Source organism: Meles meles, chromosome 5 (genome assembly GCF_922984935.1).
Source record: "Meles meles chromosome 5, mMelMel3.1 paternal haplotype, whole genome shotgun sequence".
Taxonomy (NCBI): Eukaryota; Metazoa; Chordata; class Mammalia; order Carnivora; family Mustelidae; genus Meles; species Meles meles.
Window position 1 is genome coordinate 147,800,385 of NC_060070.1, and position 18,746 is coordinate 147,819,130.

Sequence of the window (18,746 nt, forward strand, 5' to 3'; positions counted from 1 at the left end):
TGTCCAATAGCAGAGTACAGGGCTGGGCTACAACTTGTAGGATTTAGTGGTTTTTATAAGCTATTGTCGCTCAATCATTCTGCAGTTAATGTTACCAGGTGAGGACACTTTTCTTTTTCTCTGTGTAAACATAAACTACATTTGGAGATTGAGTTTTGAGACCCAATATGCTAGCTAGAGTACAACATTTACAGAAGAAAACAATATTAGTCGGGGCGCCTGGCTGTTAAGCCTCTTTCTTTGGCTCAAGTCATGGTCTCAGGGTCCTGGGATCGAGCCCCGCATGGGGCTTTCTGCTCAGCAGGAAGCCTGCTTCCCCGTCTCTGCCTACTTGTGATCTCTGTCTGCCAGAAAAATAAATAAAATCTTTTAAAAAAAAGAAAATATTAGTTGATTTGCTTTCTTTATTCAAAATATAAGTCTATTCCTTATTTTTTTTTAAATTTCTTTTCAGTGTAACGGAATTCATTGTTTACGCACCACACCCAGGGCTCCATGCCATACATGCCCTCCCTATTACCCACCACCTGGTTCCCCCAACCTCCCACCCTGCACCCCTTCGAAACCCTCAGATTGTTTTTCAGAGTCCATAGTCTCTCATGGTTCATCTCCCCTTCCAATTTCCCTCAACTCCCTTCTCCTCTCCGTCTCCCCATGTCCTCCATGTTCTTTGTTATGCTCCACAAATAAGTGAAACCATATGATACTTGACTCTCTGCTTGACTTATTTCATTCAGCATAATCTCTTCCAGTCCCGTCCATGTTGCTACAAAAGTTGGGTATTCATCCTTTCTGATGGAGGCATAATACTCCATCGTGTATATGGACCACATCTTCCTTATCCATTCGTCCGTTGAAGGGCATCTTGGTTCTTTCCACAGTTTGGCGACCATGGCCATTGCTGCTATGAACATTGGGCTACAGAAATCCCTTCTTTTCACTACATCTGTATCTTCTGGGTAAACACCCAGTAGTGCAATTGCAGGGTCATAGGGAAGCTCTATTTTTAATTTCTTGAGGAATCTCCACACTGTTTTCCAAAGGAGGTGTAATTGACGTGTAACAGTTACATTAGCTTCAGGTGCACAGCATAATGATTTGATGTCTGTATGTATTATGAAGTGATCACCATAATAGGTCTAGTTAACAGCCTTCACCATGCATCGTTACAGGAATTTGTGTGTGTGTGATGAGAACTCTTATGATTTACTCTCTTAGCAACTTTCAAATATGCAATGAGCATATTCCCTTTTCGTGAGAGCACTCAAGTGGGATGAGTGGCTCCGAGTGCAAGCATCAGGGAATCGTGACTGAACAGTTGAGTTGAGTAAGACATCTTGTAGCCAGTTCCTACAGAGCCGTCACCGAGGCTGGCCTGGCTCCTGTCATGTTGTATGGCATGGAAGTGTAGACCTGTTTTTAAAACCCACGTTATCTTTTCCATTTATTCCTGCATCGAGTTCTAAATGTCATTCATTTCTCCATTTGTCTTTCCTATCTTCGCTGTCCAAATAGGTTACAGTTATTGCAGAAGCTTTCTGAGTGGCACAGTCAGGTCTGGATGACTCCTGGGCATTTTGGAAAGATGCTGGGGAGCAGCCAATGCCCTCTTAAAGCTATATTTTCAGAGGATTACAGGCTTTCTGGTTTTAAGTGTCTTGAAATATGAATATTATCTTTGGAGTGGACACTTTTTTTTTAAATAACTTTAAAATTTATTTTTTTTTTCAGCATAACAGTATTCATTGTTTTTGCACCATCCCCAGTGCTCCATGCAGTACGTGCCCTCCCTATTACCCACCACCTGGCTCCCCCAACCTCCCACCCCCGCCCCTTCAAAACCCTTAGGTTGTTTTTCAGAGTCCATAGTCTCTCATGGTTCATCTCCCCTTCCAGTTTCTCTCAACTCCCTTCTCCTCTCCATCTCCCCATGTCCTCCATATCATTTGTTATGCTGGAGTGGACACTTTTTAATTATTTATTTGGTTCATGATTAACTGACTATTTGCTGGGTATAAGATAATGAATGGATAGTAAACAGGAGTGGATTCAAGAGCAGAGAATGAGAAACTTTTGGAGAGGGGGGACAGATTTTGGGGGGTCAGGCATGACTTCTGTTTAGGTTTTGTGTAGGGCTGGTTCTGTAAAGACGGGTTTTCATTTGACTCTTACGAATTCACTGTGCTTTACCATGTATGTATGTGTCTCTGATGTGAGTGCTTTTTGAGTGTCGTCATACTGTTCCATCTTGTTTCTGGGCCTGCTTCTTTGCTCTGCCAGTCCCATACTCCCACAGCCCTCCAAACCAGATTAGTGTTTCTATTTTCCAATTCTGGACATCTTGCTCTCTTGAACAAAAATTTCCTGGTTTCCTGTTGCCTTGTAGAATAAGTGCAAACTTTCCAGATTGACGTATAGGATCTTCCCGGTGCATAAGCCATCCTTTCATGCTCTCCCTACCCCCCCACCCCCGGTACTGTGCACAGCATATCATGTGAGCCTAAGGACGAGAGCTATTCCACATCTGCTAAAAAGTGCACATTTCTTGCGTTTTGATCAAACTTGATATTTACCGATACCTTAAATGCTCTACAGACTAACAGCTCAGTTCCTTTTGTATTAACAGCTCAGAATGCAGGAGATCCTGACATTGTGAAATGATTTCAGATGAATTGACAGATGTCCCTTCTTCCTAGTTGTGCCTTTCAATATCCCATCAACCTTCAGAACTCCAGGATGCGCCCATCAGTCCAGAACACTCTCTCGTTCTCACATCCAGAGGTCTTCTCACTCTCCTCTTATTCCCCCAGTACTTGGGTTCACATGACTTGCTCTACCGACTCTTCTCTACCATCCGGTATAGTGATTGGCATGTTGATGTCACTCTCTCCACCCCTTGAGAGCAAACTTCCGGGAGACGCAGATTTTCTAAACCTCTTTTAGTCCTTATGGGGCTTGGGACACATGGTGGGCTCATCGCTCCGATCAGTGCGTTTCAAGGATACTTGTTTGTTTCTGTTTTGTAACCGCTGCTCTTGTTCTTCCTATAAGAGGCCCTATTTCCTCAAATGTGATCTTACATGGATATCCGTAAAAGGAAGAAAAAAATAGACTCACTCTGGTTGGCAGGGGAGTGATTGTTATATTCTTCCCAAATATCCCCTTTCCGCCTGCCCCTCGCTGACTCTACAGAACACCCATGGCTCTGCTCAATCTTGTCTGGAAACTACAGTATTCACTTTATATGTCATGGTCAAGCTGCGAGAAGCCTTTTAATATCACCACCTCAGGTATTTGTCTGAGGTCTTGAATCTGTGCTGGGAATAAACTTTATAAGAGAAGAACACACGACGATGTCTGTGGGCTGGTGGTGACCTTACGTTTCTTCCAACCGCCTTGTCCATTTATTGCCAAATCTCGCCACTGACAAATACCATCCTCCCTGTTGGAAATATCAAGAAACTGAAGGAAAGGAAGTTAAGTGGGTAACACAATAGAATTAGGTGTTTTCAGCAATAAATGAATGAGAAAGGAAGGGCCTACGGGTTTTTTTCTCATATTCTTCTGCCTTCAAAAGAAAACTGGAAGATGAGAAAGCTGACATTTTGTATGCAGGCAGAGGAAAAGGGAGGTTCACAATTGGTTTAGGGCAGGGTATTCTGTTGTGTTCTGAAAGGTTCAGGTCATTATGGCGAGAGACAGAAGCAGGACTCAAACAAAAATGATGTTGGCCACAAGAGAAGAGGTTGGTTTTGTTGGGTAGCATCCCTGTGTGTGGGGGGGAAAGGCTTCTTCACGCAGTGGAGGGAAATTGCCTTGAGTTCTGATCGGAAGACATGCCAAGTTCTGTCATCTCTGGAGCGATTGCGAGTTTATCGGTAAGGACAAAGAATAATACTAAGGAAAATTTCAGAAAAGGAAGGGAGAGGGGGCAGGTGGAGTATGAGGAGAATATGACATAATGTTCGCTGTTAGGGTACAAAATCAAAGAAATAGATTTAGGTCTTCACCAACTACAGTACTAGTAACATTTCATCCCTTCCAACTCAAGTCTTCTACTCACGTTTAACCTTCTTCCCCTCACCCCTTTGCTCCTTATCCTCCTGCTGCTCCAGCTTTTTATTTCCTCTATTTCAGGACGTTAGATGGAGTATTTCCTATTGTCTGTTGTCTCGGAATTCCTGCCAAAGCCCTAAAGCTGCTGTAGAGACAGCCTGGCAGTCCCACCACCTTCTGCAGAGAGCTAGCGGAGATGGGCCCTAATCCCGGGTTATTTAGCAGCAGTCGGACAAGCTGAGCCACCCTAATCCAGTTCCGTCCCTCCAGCAGGCGACTAAGTATGTGAGGAGGATGTTGTGATCCAGTGGCCCAGCAGGGAGTGTTTGCAAGGCCAACTCTCCAAGAAAATTATTGACTGAGATAGTAATTCATTGCTTCTCAATGAAGGGGGAAACCACATGTCGTCCCTCAGATTCCTGTGTGTTCATGAACCCAACTTTCTGATCCGCTCTGTGTCTATGGGAACAGGAAGAGAAGAGGAATGGTCAGGAGACCCCAGGATGGGACAAAGAGCAAAGCAGTGTAATGGCCCCTTGATTGTCTGGAGTGGTGATGATGCATGAGTTTGCTGTGGGTTCCCTAGTAGACAGTAGACCTGAGCCGGTGTTCTCCAGTAGGGTGTGGGCAGGGTGAGGGGAGCAGCAGTAGAGGCTGGGGAGAACACTGCAGGGGGCTCAGTGGTGGGGTAGATAAAGAATCAGGCCAGAGTATTTCCCCTGGCAAAGACATTAGACAGTGGGGGTGCCCCCATTTGTGAATGTCCTGGAAAATCAGAAGGGTGCCCCACGAGAGAGACACTTGCCACTTGTGGGAATTCAAGGTTAGTTTCTGTTGGTGATGAGAAGGCCATGGGCAGCACCACATAAGTCAGTGAAGCCAGAACTTGCCCATCTCTCCTCATCCTCTCTCCCATTCTAGCAGAGCAAAGAGAGATGGAGATCCATCCAGAAAAAAGGAGAGGAAAGAAACCTTGCAGCCACCTCCCCTTCCCCTGGTAGATCCTGTGAGCCACAAAAGGGCAGAAGATAACATTACAATAGTTTGAATATGAAATGGAGTTGAGACTTGAATGGACTTATGAGACCCAGAGTGACTGGAATCTATGGATTGCATCCACGATGATGCCCACAAGACGAGTTCAGTGGTACGTGGTTGAAAACAGCCGCTGAAGAAGGATAATGCCATTTCAGGTTTGAATCTGTCCTGGTCCAAATTGCTATGTTGAAATCCTAAACGCTAGAATGCAATTGTATTAGTAGGTGGGGCATTTGGGAGGTGATTAGTTATGAGGGTGGAGCCCTCCTGACTGGCTTAGTACTCTCATAAAACTGACCCTCCCGCCCCCAGTCCCTGGTTCCTTCAGGTCGCAGCAGGAGATCTGTGACCTGGAAGAGGGAGCGCCCTCACCTGGCCATGCTGTGGAAATTAATTTCTGTTGTTTGTGAGTGTGGTGGTTTGTTACTGCAGCCAGAATGGACCGAGACGGTCGCCTACGGAGCTGAAGACAGCTCAGTAAATCTCGTGCTATGTGGGGACATCACAGCCTCTGAGTGCTTCCATTGTCTGTTGGAACACGGTGAGAGTTAGCCGAGAGCGTGCGGCAGACTCTCATTAGCCGTCCCGAGAGCTCACTCTTCCTGGGAGCATGACCGTCATGATGATTTACCTAATTCTTGAGTTCTAATAACATGACCCGTAATAATTTGCAGTGATTCTAAAGGAAGCTGCTCATGTCCTTATTTGTAATGCTAGCTTCTGCTCTTTGTGACAAATGTCAATAAGAACTTCCCAATGATCGTGATGGATTCTCTTGATTTTCTATGAAATGAAGACAAGAAACTTTGACAAATCGCCTTTTTTTGATTTTGACATCTCTCAGGAGTCAGTTTTTATTTTTTAAGATGAGACCCATTACACCCAAGCCTGCATGAGAAAGCTGTAAAGCTAAGAGGAGCTTGCTATGGGACGGATCGTTAAGAACCTTCCAGAAAGGGACGGTGGGGATGTGGGCTTAGCAGTTGCTGTCGTAGACGATCCGGCACTTCAGGAGCTTGAGATAATTGTCAATCTTGTGTGAATCCCTGCGTAGGCAGTGGAGCAGGTTATAAAAAGCAAAAAGGCGCGAGTCTTCATCAGCCATCTGCAGAGATGGTAGTCCTGACCAGACGGAGTAGACCTCGTTTTCTCTGACTCCAGGATGAACCTAATCGCCGAAAAGATAGTGACTTAGTATTACTCGTTTGTACGTATCTTGGTTCCTGCTAAATGTCAAATTAAGATTTGGGCAAGAAGCATGGACGTTAAGCTCTCTAGACAAGAGGCATGGGTTACTGAGCGAGTGTATCTGGAATCTATTCGTAGTCTAAAAAGTAGAAGCAGGGTTCGGGTGTGAGTGTCCTAACGTGTAGGTGACCATGGATGAGCTGTGCGTGCAGCGGAGGAAATGGAGAACCACACGTTTGCTGTAGACTGAGAAAGGCTCCATTGCAAGACCAATACCATTGCAATGTGCCCTATGTCTGTGTATTTATGGGCCGTACGTGTCTGTATGTGAATGTGACCAAGGGACAACCCAGGAGCTAGTCTCAGTTCTCTCCGTCGAGGGTTCTATTTCATGTCCTGAATCTTTTCTCTGATGTGTTCTTTGTACCGTGTTTCTTCTGATAGTTCAGCACAATTACATTTATCTGTTTCCTGCTTCAAACCAGTTCTCTTCTCCGTGTCGTGCATAGACAAAAGACCTCAGAAACAGTAAGGATTGCCCCAGATGGTTTGAGATGCAGGTCGTTTGTGACGTCTATCTCAAAGATCTGCTGAAAGAGTCCGGAGACTTTCATGATCTACCCAAGACCGCTACCCGCCGCCAAAGGTCTACGAGCAACGGGTGCTTTGTTTTGAGACCTCTAGGGTGGGAGATGCTGAAGACAGTGTCTATGAGAAAGAGTGGGGGTGCGAGCAGTGACCCCCTCAGTGGTGAGGACTGGTGGTGGGCTGGGAAGCATGACCGTGAAAGCAAAAGGACGCAGATGAATGTGAAGGAGGGGGACCTGGGTCTCTGTTCCTCCAGGCTTTGCAAACTGGGAATCTCCAGAGGACTGAGAGACCCAGTAGGCAGCTTGGGAAGTGGGCACGTCAGTGGCTTTGAGAGCCACTGGATACACATGGGGGATAAATGTAGACCCCGATCTGTTGAACTGTCTCCTATAGAGGAAGAATATTTTTTAAACTTGGGATTTCCTATTGGAATTTAAAGTGTGTGTGTTTGTAGTGTGTGTATTTGTTGCCTTGCTTTATGTTTACTTTTGGTGCTTGGGCCCTAAGATGAAATTTACTGTGCAAGGGACACTCATAAGAATAAGAAGAAACAAATGGTTAAAAAAAAAAAAAAAAAAAGAAAAGAAAAGAAAGAAGTATTCTAGAACAAATTAGTGCCCTCAGAAAGCGAGCTGGCAGTAATGAAGAAAATAACTTGAAACTCTTGGTGTCTATTTCATGTCTCGAGGTGGAAATATGCTTTGTGTCTGGTTGGATGTATTCTTCTCCCATGAAAGTGACAAGCAGGACACATGATAACATGTACTTTGTATGGAGTAAGGGAAGAATGAAATCACTCCTGTTACTCTTACTATACTATCTTTTTCTTTAGATGAGAAATTATTTCTGAGAACCTCATAAAGCTGTTTGGGTGCCACCTCACTTGAGCTGAAATGATCCCATCTGATTGGAGATCGATAATATAACTATTAACTCAATCCACACATGATGTCATTTGGGGAGATTAGATGTAATGTTATGAGTGTTGATTTTGGAAACCTCCCCTCAAAAGAAAACATAAAATTTGGGATGACACCACTTTCTGCAAAGGACAAAATAAGTTCAGAAAAGCGACACTCCCTTCTTTTGTGACCCACTGAAATCTGACTTCATCTTTTCAATCTCTGACAATCTCTTCTCTCTCTGACAAGTAAGTCCAGCAGAGGTGGGGCTGGGGTAGTGGCAAGAAATACCATCTTGCCTGATTTTTGTTTTCTCTTTTCTCCCTTCCCACTGTCATCCTTTGGTGCGGGGAGAAAAGAGAAACGACATGAACCGAATTTCAGTAGCAGGCGCCCTGGGATACTTTGAGAAAAATGTTTATCTTGCAGACTCCATCCTCTAGTTTTCTTTTCCTGGAAAATATTATAAACCCTGGTCCCCAAGAAGGGGCAAGCTTTGGGTGGATTTGTATGTTCTGGAGGGAAAGCTGCACCTGTCATCTATCACACCCTAAGAGTCACTTACAGTAGAACCTACCAGTATGGATTACTAGAATCTTGCTTTACTTAATAGCAGCGCCTAGAATGGGAAATGCCTAAATTTAGTTCTTGCAAAGAGAGGTATTTGGGAACTTGTTTCTCACCATGGAGGTCACCTCTTTCATTGATGAGGAAAACAAACCAGGAGGATACTCACCTGGCCAACTATCTTCTCCATACCCTCTAGAAGTCTTCTGTTTTGTTCCTCAATCTCGATGGCCCTGGACAGAATCGATTCTGGGGCTTCTTGCATGCCCCGCACTTCTGTGACTAGATGATACAGGGGGTCGTTCCAGGAGCGCAGCACTCTGAGTACCAAGTTCAGAAGGTCTTCGTGCTACGTGACCACATAAAACAACCACGTTAAAGAAAGCATAACACAGGGGGCCGCTGTGCGCTTAGTGGGTTAATCGTCTGCCTTTAGCTCAGGTCATAATCCCAGGGTCCTGGGATCGAGCCCCACATCGGGCTCCCTGCTGAGCAGGGAATCTACTTCTCTGTCTCCCTCTGCTCCTCCTCCTGGTTTGTGCCCTCTCCCAAATAAGTCAAATTTAAAGAAAGCATGACACAGTGGGTTTAGTTGCTTATGAATTTTTGCACGGAGAGGCTGACCTAAACAATCTCTTTGTTATTCCTATATGTATGTAAAAATGTTTGTAGGTGGTTAAAGTTGTAAAAAAAAAATGTTTAAGCTATGGACTTAGACTTTGCTAAAATAAAAAATATATATATCTTGCTTATTTGAATAACTACTTCCTCTAACGAGAATTCTAGTTGATAGCATGAGGAATTTTGTTTTCCTCGGAAGTCCTGCCATCTGCCCAGTTACTGAGTTTTTTTCTATTTGACAGCTCTGCTTGTCCAAAAAGAGTTTTGTTGGTTCTCGGGATGTGCCTCTAGTACCTGACTTTAGAAAGACAGATTCCACTGGGCGCCTGGGTGGCTCAGTGGGTTAAGCCTCTGTCTTCGGCTCAGGTCATGATCCTAGGGTCCTGGGATCGAGCCCCTCGTTGGGCTCTCTGCTCAGCGGGGAGCCTGCTTCTCTCTCTCTCTGTCTGCCTCTCTGCCTACTTGTGATCTCTGTCTGTCAAATAAATAAATAAAATCTTTAAAAAAAAAAAAAAGAAAGATTCGACGAGTGCCAGTGACAAAGGGTCCACATCACGTTTATCCGAGGACACGTTCCTTTAAATGAGTCAAATCATTCTTCAGTGGATCCACTTGTGATGTGTAGTTTTTATTTTGTATTAGAATGAAGAGCCGGTGAAGAAGGCGTGGCCCTCATGAATGTGGTCTCCTCAGTCTGTACCAGCCCCTGTCCCTGTGCTGCGACCAGAGCGCTCTCCCCTGCTGAGCAGTGCAGGTGAGTAAAGGGCGCCGTGCTGGGGGGAACGTCATCAGTGGAATTTACAAGGGAGGTCTGGATCGCACATGAAACTCTTAGGAGCTGCTTGTCTCTGATTTCCAAGGCTTGCTTTCCTGAGGTCTGGGAGCTAGTCTAGGGTAGAAGAAGTGAAGAATGGAGAGGAACCCAACAGATATGGCCACAAAAACATGTCCTGGGATATGAAGGAGGTGTAAGCCGTGAATGGCCATCTCGTTGGGCTCCTTGGAGCATAACGAGTAAGGGTGAGGGCTTTGAGTTAGAGGAAGCTCAGACTCAGGGCTTACTACCCCGTCACGCCTCCAGATTTCCCAACCTCTGCAAGCTTCAGCTTCATCTCTGCACGTGGAATAGCGGTGCCTAGTGTCCTTGGCTTCTTTTTTGTGAGGATTAACTACAGCGATGCATGTCCGTGGCTTGGTCAAGTGTCTGGCCAGGGAGTGGCCCTCAATACATTTTACCTCCTCCTCATCCTTCCTCATTCTTTCCCTTCATTTTATCGTCCTCATCAACATCAGTGCTATTAAGGAGCTTAGCAGGCAGCAGGAAGGCGGGGACCCATTAATGAAGTTGTGATTGCATGTATGGGGACATATCTGTGAAGAGGCTTCATTTAAGTCACGTTAAGATGGTGCCTGTGGCAGGGAATCAGAAAGGAGAGATTCTTATGATTAAAAAAAAAAATGGGGATAAATGATTGGGGCTTCCCGTGTGGACTTTGTGGCCATCAGGACAGAAGCAATCGTTATAGCCAAGAGAAAAGAAACATAGTATTTGACAGGACCTGATCTGGGGAGAGACTTAGGATTCGGACGTGACAGGTGATGGGGGAAGTCTGGGAAGAATGAAGCGAGAAGCAGGTGTCAGAGAAGCAGAAGGAGCTTCAGAAGGGAGCCTGCAGAGTCTGGAAGAGTTGGCTCACCAGGCTGGGGCTCGGTAATGTGGAATGCTGCCAGCGGAAGAGCCAGGCGTGTCCCGGGATAAATACAACCCTCTGCATGTCTTCCCCATCCCTGAATCTGGCAGACCTTCCCATTTATACATGGGAGTCCAGTTCAGTTCAGGCTTTCCTACGGTATGATCGATGCAATCCTGGGTCCAAGGCACTGATTAAAATCATGCTGGTTGCACGATCAACTTAGAGATTTATTTTGCTGCTATGGTGTTTAGTCCTCACTTGGTTTTACTGATGCTTCGTTGCTACAGACTGTCATCTCTCTCTGAGGACTTGCTCTTCCTCCATATTTCTCTGCGTGTGCATCAGCCTTAGCTAACCCAGCACTTCTGACAGTCTATAGTGTGGGGACACCTCAGTGGTGTTGGTGAGAAATCCGGCGAGAAGACTCACGTGGATCTGCTGGGCTTGCTCCTTGTCTTCAGGGGTGGAGAGGGAGGAAGTGTGGCAGCTGTTGATGGCCTTGGTAATGAACCCCCGGCCCTGGGCATACCTTTTATCCTGAAAGCAAGCACGCAAATTTAATTAGTTACAGTTGTGTGAGCTTTGGTTAAATGAGCCCATTACCAGAATATTAACATACTTGATGTATAATTTTTTTTTAAGTGAGAACTACATAAAAAACTGAAACTAAAGAATTGAGAAAGTCACCTTTTCCCTGGCCTTTTATTTTGATTTTCTCTATTGATGTATTCCTTTTTTTTTTTTTACTCTTTCTTTTCCAAATCCCAACCTCTTGCCTTTTTTGTGATTCCCTTGTTGAATTCTACCCTTTCCACAAGTTACTATTTAGAAAGCAAACACTAAAAATACCAAAAAAAAGAAAGAAAAGAAACCTTAAATATTTTGTTAACTATCCTCTTTCTTTAGTATTTGAACCAATATTCTTTTGCGTATGTACCTTTATTTTGCCATTTAATATTTTCTCTACTGGGGGGGTCCAAGCCGATATGCTCCCCTCATAAGTATAATAAAGTTCTAACTTTTCTTTGCCTAACATCTGAATTCACTCCTGTACTTTACCATGTGCGTCATAGATGCGTAAAACAATTTTGTTGATTGTTAGAAAATGTTAAGTCTAAAAAAATGGTATAAAATTTTAGGAAATATTAATCAGTGGACTCAGAGTTAAAATACACACACACCCACACCCACACACACACACACCCCACCACCACCACCAACAACAACAACATCCGCAACACTAACTAGGCAAAGCATTGACATAAAGCTAATCTCTACCAAAAGCAGTGAAAAATCTAAGGAGGTTGCTGGGAAGACGTGAGAGACACCAGAAAGGCAGTCAAATGCGGAGGATGAAGGGAGAACCGGCGAGTAAAGAGAACGATGGGATACGTGTTTATTACAAACATCGAGCCCCATTCTTTTTTTTTTTTTTAATATTTATTTATTTGACAGAGAGAGAGGTCACAAGTAGGCAGAGAGGCAGGCAGAGAGAGAGGGAGAAACAGGCTCCCCACTGAGCAGAGAGCCTGATGCAGGGCTCGATCCCAGGACCCTGAGATCATGACCTGAGCCAAAGGCAGAGGCTTAAACCACTGAGCCACCCAGGCGCCCCTCGAGCCCCATTCTTTACGGTGACGCTCTGATGTATGGAAGCTCTCCTACACGGTAACACACAACTTTCAAAGTACCGTAATCAGAAGGAGAAAATTGTTTCCTATTCTAAACCAACCCTTCAATTCTGGTTCTGCATCTATACGCTGGACATCTTTGAGCAATAATTTATAGCATTTTGCGGTTTCAGAAGAGCTATTATTGTTTGTTTTCCTGACATGGATTCAGCTAAGTTTAACTTTCTTGGATTAAGTCCATTCGAGGCAGCGTGATTGTCATTTAATAGAGATCTGGGATGCTTGGTGACGAATGCCTCGGGAGACACAGACCCAAACACAAGGACAAGCACTCAACATGCTTCCCTTTTCCCAAGCTCCCCCCAGAAGCGCTTGATGCTGGGGTGTTGTTATGGAGTGATTGGTTGTGTCTTCCCAAAGTTCCAATGGTGAAGTCCTGACCCCCAGTCAATTATATTTGAAGATGGGCCTTTTATAGAGGTCAGCAAGGTGAAATGAGGTCTTCAGGCTGGATCCTTGACCCAGGAGGATTACTGTCCTTACAAGAAGATACACCAGAGAATTGCCCATCCCTACCTTCTACCTTCTACCTTCTACCACCAGGAGGACAAGGCAAGGGAAAGGCAAGATGGGAAGATGTTTGCCTTTATCACAACCTGACCACGTTTGTATCCTGGTCTCACACCACCAGCCTCCAGAACTGCCTGAAAGCACATTTCTGTGGAAGCCACACAACCTGCAGGATTCTGTTACAGCAGCCCCATCCGGCTAATGGGGGCGCTTAACATTCATCAGAAAGGTTTTTTTTAAAGAAAATGAATTAAAGGAAAACTTTAAAGAGTTATCGTACTCTTAAAGAATCTTTGAGGTGTCATGAAGCTGGCCCTTCTTATCCCCCATTTTAGGAGCCAATGGCTTTTTTACATTAAAAAATCATGTTAGGGCACCTGGGTGGCTCAGTGGGTTAAAGCCTCTGTCTTCAGCTCAGGTCATGATCCCGGGGTCCTGGGATCGAGCCCCATGTCGGGGTCGCTGCTCAACGGAGAGCCTGCTTCCCTTCCTCTCTCTCTGCCTGCCTCTCTGCCTACTTGTGATCTCTCTGTCACACAAATAAATAAATAAAATCTTAAAAAATAAAATAAAAATAAAAATCATGTTATTTGAGATTCAGCTCTGGCAGCGTTCCCGTCTCAAGGGCAAGCTAGTCCCCTCACGCCCAGGAAGCTTCCCCTTCCGGGAAGAAGTCACAAGTGCAATACTTACGAATTCGTTGAACATCTCCGAGGAGAGGTTATGGATGTAGTGGGAAAGGATGACCGCGCGGTCAAACAGGTCTCGGAGGGACACCTGGCAGTTGACAGCACCGGTGGGACAGATAGGCAGGGAGGCCACGCCCTGGCACAGGAGCAGGTCTGACACCAGCAGCAGCAGGGGCAGGAGAGACCCTGCTCAGATAGAAACGCCAAGCACTGTGAGGCGGTCTGTTCAGCGGAGGTTATCGGAAGTCCTGCGCCCCCCCCCCCCCACCATGTGATAGCCCGGGGTAGGGAAGGACCAACATCTCCCACCGTGTACATTTCAGTATGTAATTATATTTGCACAGAGACATAGTTGGAGAAGCGGTTACTCCCTGCATTTTGGTCTTGCTCCCAGGAGAGCTTCCCTACTTGGCAAACATTCGGAGCTTAAATGAACTCTGAGCCAGGGTGTTTAAGTCATTCGTCTAAGTGAGTTGCACATCTTGGGGGTTTCTGCGGACTTCCAGCAGCGCCGGGCTCTCTGTGAGTCTGTCATCTTTGAAACTCTGTGTTGACGACTACTTGCATTTTAGACCCCGGAATGGCAGACCCCACAAGGTACATCAGTTTGTTTTACTTTCATGCCTGATCAGAATAAATACGATTGACAATGGTCGATACGGAGTACGAAGGGAACCGAACAGGAAGCGGTGCCATGGCCTAGATCTGCTAACTCACCTTCATAACCCTCTGCGATTCTTGACTCCTTGCCAAAAGCTTTGCATTTTTTTTAAATGTGTGTTTCCTAGTAACCTTGTGAGCGATGCGGCCTTCGTTATTATCATCAAATTACACTGATGAAGCAGAAGGCTTAGAGAGGTTAAGTGATATTATTATCCTTATATTATATTATTATGTCCTATTATTAGCTGGCGGAGGAGGCTGGACACCAGCGTTTTCGCTCTCACTGTGTCGTGTGATGTCCCGCACACCTGTGGGTGCCCAGGCTGCACCCAGGTCACCAGGGCGCCAGGAGTGGGCACGAGGACTCAGGGCTTGGAGAGTCACTGCCATTCCTCGAAAAGAATGGTACTTTGCCCTTAACGCATGCTCACAATGGCCCTAGAAAGTTGGCTTGATCCCTTTCTTCTGTTCCATCTACAAAACCACCCCATTGTAAAATCTTGGACAATTAGTCAGAGATGATTAGTCATCATGGTGATAGCTCAGCCGATGGGCAGATACGGACCTCTGCCATATCAGTAATTTATACTTTCAAAAGGAAAGAAACAAGCTATTAAAATCACTTATTAGAATCAATGAAACTACTCTAAAAGAGTATCTAAATTAGAAATGTATTATCAGAAAACCAAGCTTCGATGGAAACTTCAGTAAATGTAATCGGAAATGTCTAGGATGACACGAGGCAAGTGCTGAACATTTATGTGTGCAAAACTTCCTAAACCGAAATACCTACAAATATCTAAAATTTTTTGTTAATAGAGACTGTAACTCACAACCTTTAGCTGCAAAAGGAAAGACAGGAATGTTGTGAGTCATCGAACAGACTTCTAATTTTTCAAAAAAACATGATATGTCCAAAAAGCTTATTTTAGAGCCTTTAGAGTCGTGTAATTTATCTGAACGGATATTTTATCTACAGGTGTAAATAAAAAGTGTGCTACAGGTCGAGAAATTGGAATATTAGTTCTAGGAAATTCATCACTTCATAGATAGTATTTAACTCTGACTACATTTATCATCTGAAGGATTCTCAGTCTAAGAAGAGATAAAATAGATAAATGTTTTTGTTCTTCCTTTCCTAAAATGAATTTTATGGTTGTTGCTAATTTCTTTTTCTTGCAAATGTCAACCAAGAACCAAGAAAGTAAAGATGGTTAATTATTACTAGGCTGTTTTTCTCTTTGAAATGTCATTTGGCTGAAACCCAGCTGACAAAGGATGATAGGAGACACTTCTACTATCATTGTCTCTATGTTATGACTGCAGAGTTCAAAGTTTCACCAGGCTGACTCGCGTCAGAGTCCTGGGAATGAGAAAATGTTGGTGTCTACCTTCTGGAGTTGTGATAGATCGGACCCATAGACGTTGGTCGTCTTATTCCAGGCCAGAGTTTCTCAACTTTGGCATTATGGGCGCTTTTGAGCTGGATCATTCCTTGTTCTGGGAGCTGCCCTGTGCGCTGTGGTACATTCAGCAGCACCTCTGAGTTTTGCCAACTAGTTAACGGAGCACGCGCATTCTGAATTAAGGCCGCCAACACATCTCAGACGTTAGCTCAATGTCTCTGGAAGAAGGATGATCTCCATTTGAGATTGAGCGTCCTCTCGTGCTCTTGTACAACTGGTTTCCAGACCAGTGGCTAGATAGCTCTCCTAAACTCTGTAAACCTGAAACCTCTTGCTCAGAGAATAATAACTGAAGTTTCAGATTAGTGCCACCCCCCTCAAGAGTGTGGATAATTCAACAAATCCGTGAGTTGTTGCACGTACCTTTCAGCGACCACCCATTGTTGTCCATGGTGGTGATACTTTTGAGAAACACACGTCGCCAGAGAAGGTCTGGTAGTCCAACAGCTTTCTCTCCCAGATATTGGCTTTATAAGCTTTTGACATCTTCATGAATATATTTAATCAGACATTCCCTTCCCTTTGGCCAGTCATCTATTTCCGTCATTGAGATTACCCCCATAATTTCAAACATCAAATGGTATTTTATTTCTTATTCATATTCAGGAAGACATACTGGCCAGAAATGAACATTCGAGGAAGGATTTTGATTAATTAGCCCGAAAGGAAATGAGAGAAATGATGAAGGTGAGGTGTGGAGGCTATTTTGGGTGAAAGGACCCATGCTACTACAGCAGTCATTGATGTGAAATTTACCTTTATAGCTCTTGAATATGGCGTTATATATCACTTAGGTGTCTCATGGATTAGCGGTGGGTATTCTTTTTTTCTCCGTTCAGAAGTGCCAGGTGAAATCAAGATCTCAACGGACACAGGAAGTATCAGAACATACAGAATAAGGAGAAAGTAGGACATTCGATCTCCCATCATGCGCTTGCTATTTTCGCTGTCGTCTTTTTCTTGCTCTTACACATTCTCTGTTGCCCCCTTTAAAATGACATATATGCGTGGTACTTTGTTTTAAAATGGGTATTTTCATCTCTTCATTTCTTTTGACTTTAACATTTATGTAAATTTAGCTTAGTGTCCCCAGTTTACAGATTAAAGGACAGAGGCCTGAAGAGATTCGTTGTCAAGAATTTGAAGTCATTAGTCAAATGTAGATGCTGGAAGGATTATTGCTTCATTAGGAATCAGGAGGGATGCAAAGAAGACTTGGAAATGAATCATTTAACAAACACAGTTGGGCATGAACGAGAAATAAGAAATCACCCCTGACCTTAGAGACTTTATTCTGGGCAAGCAACATGGAGGTTTTCAAGGACGAACACACACACACACACCCTGGGAATATGATGTAGTAAAAACAAAATTCTGGGCAATAATTTGCACTCTCCTCGAGGACAGAGTGGACAGACTTCACTAATTTATGATCCCTTTATTTCTCTGATCCAGCACCCCTCCAGGGCCAAGGTGACAAAAATTCATCTTTCATGGGCTCAAAAGTTCCATCCGCCTTCTAGAGATTTCCTAAATGAAATGATTTTAATGAATAAGAACCGGGTTATTGACGACTTTCTCTCATTTTCGAGTCCTTGCATCTGAAGCAGCCGTGACCTTTAACTTCAATGTCACCATATGCCTCTCCCAGTTAATCAACAGGTGAGCTCATTTTTAAAATAATTCTTTTCTAGGGCATTTACTTTCTACCATAGTTGCTGCTGCCACAGTTGTGCCTCAGAGATTTTCCAAGTGCTCTTCTGAGACCTAGAAATCTCAATGAAGAGTCACATCCCTTAAAAATCATCTTCCTCATTGTAAGCCATGCTAGATTTTGTACCCTACATATCCAATGTGGGGATATACGGGCTCTCTCTGTCTGAAGGTGGGTCGGGATTTCATCGACCCTAAGTGGTGTCCATTTTTTAACCCTGGACAGTGAGAGTCTGAATTAATTTTTAAGAGAGCAGTGCCCCATGGCTGAAAAGTTAATACTGCCCTCTATTCCCCTCTTCTTTCAGAAACTTAAGAGTAGGGAAAGCCGCCATAAGAAGTGACAACATAATGTTGTGACTTTTGTAGGTAGCCAGGAAAAAAGCAATCTAAGGACACCTGTGTTGTTTTCATTCTGGGAGGCCAAGGGATTTATTTGACTCCAAACAGAGGCATGTTTCTCTGTAAAATCTCATTTGCTTCCTTGCTGCCTCACCACCCCCATTTCCTGTTAATGGGATATTGCAATACCTAAATAATGCAAAAGGCGTATTTTATGCAAAAAGTCATAGTGGTCCTATTTCTTTCCGCTATCTACATCACCTGCCTTTACCTTAATTTTTGTACATGGCTCTTTTAAAGATCTTTCTCTTTACCAAACCCTGCCCTTAATTTAGAGCAATAAGGACACTCACTGTGAATAGACCTGTTTGTTTTTATTTACGAAACTTCATTTGTTTGCCATGTGGGGGCTTAGGATAAACCGGGAGCTGATGATTGATTTCTGTCAAGCAGCCAAATAAATTGCTAAAATGATGTTCAATTTGCCGGGAAATTTTTAGTACCTGAAACTTGTGAACAGTTTTGTCATCTCTTCTAAATGATTCTGATTTTTAACATGAAGTAACATCAGGTTTCTTTTCTTACTAATTAGGAATGGAGCTTGCAGTTTCTTTGAGTTTTCTTTTGTTTGTTTTTAAATTTGGAATAATACTGCTTTTTCTTGTCTCACTGATGATGCAAAAATATTAAAAAGAATTCACAAAGCTTGAAAGCTATCTACTGCAGGATGTGGAGAACATTAAAAAGTAAAAGAAATTAAGAAGTTTAAACATCATCAGATAAGAGAATCACAGTGATATTTCAATTTATACCGGTCATGAATCGCCTTTAATAAAGTGAAAGTTTCAAATGATGAAAGGTGTACTGTTAGTGGATTTAAGAATTCCCAACCAGCGGTCTTGCAAAACCTGGACTGAAAGATCAGAGAGGTTACATGTTTTCCATATAAAATAACAAAACGTGAAAGGCACACTGGAGAAGGAATCAGTCACGGTGGCCCTTTCTTGAACCGCAC

At 43.9% G+C, this 18,746-nt stretch overlaps 1 protein-coding gene and 1 long non-coding RNA gene across 3 annotated transcripts in view; one reads left to right on the top strand and one right to left on the bottom strand.

Moving 5' to 3' along the window:
* LOC123941897 overlaps positions 1-18,746 on the top strand; it is a 224,789-nt gene that overhangs the window by 155,618 nt on the left and 50,425 nt on the right. For both annotated transcript variants that reach the window (XR_006818366.1, XR_006818367.1), the window contains exons 3-4: positions 9,606-9,717; positions 17,132-17,338. This is a non-coding gene — a long non-coding RNA (uncharacterized LOC123941897). The remainder of the gene's footprint in view (positions 1-9,605; positions 9,718-17,131; positions 17,339-18,746) is intronic.
* Positions 6,071-16,067, bottom strand: PRL (prolactin). The gene is made up of 5 exons (XM_046005712.1): positions 16,040-16,067; positions 13,552-13,733; positions 11,087-11,194; positions 8,512-8,691; positions 6,071-6,262 (listed from the first exon to the last, which is right to left on the bottom strand). Exons 1-5 carry the CDS (start codon positions 16,065-16,067, stop codon positions 6,071-6,073), a joined length of 690 nt encoding a protein of 229 aa, XP_045861668.1.

Coding starts and splice junctions, on each gene's coding strand:
- PRL (XM_046005712.1), bottom strand. CDS start 16,067: ATGGACAACAATGGGTGGTCGCTGAAAG. Junction 11,195..13,551: donor CGGAGATGTTCAACGAATTC/GTAAGTATTGCA, acceptor GCTTGCTTTCAG/GATAAAAGGTATGCCCAGGG. Junction 8,692..11,086: donor AGCAAGCCCAGCAGATCCAC/GTGAGTCTTCTC, acceptor GTGGTCACGTAG/CACGAAGACCTTCTGAACTT.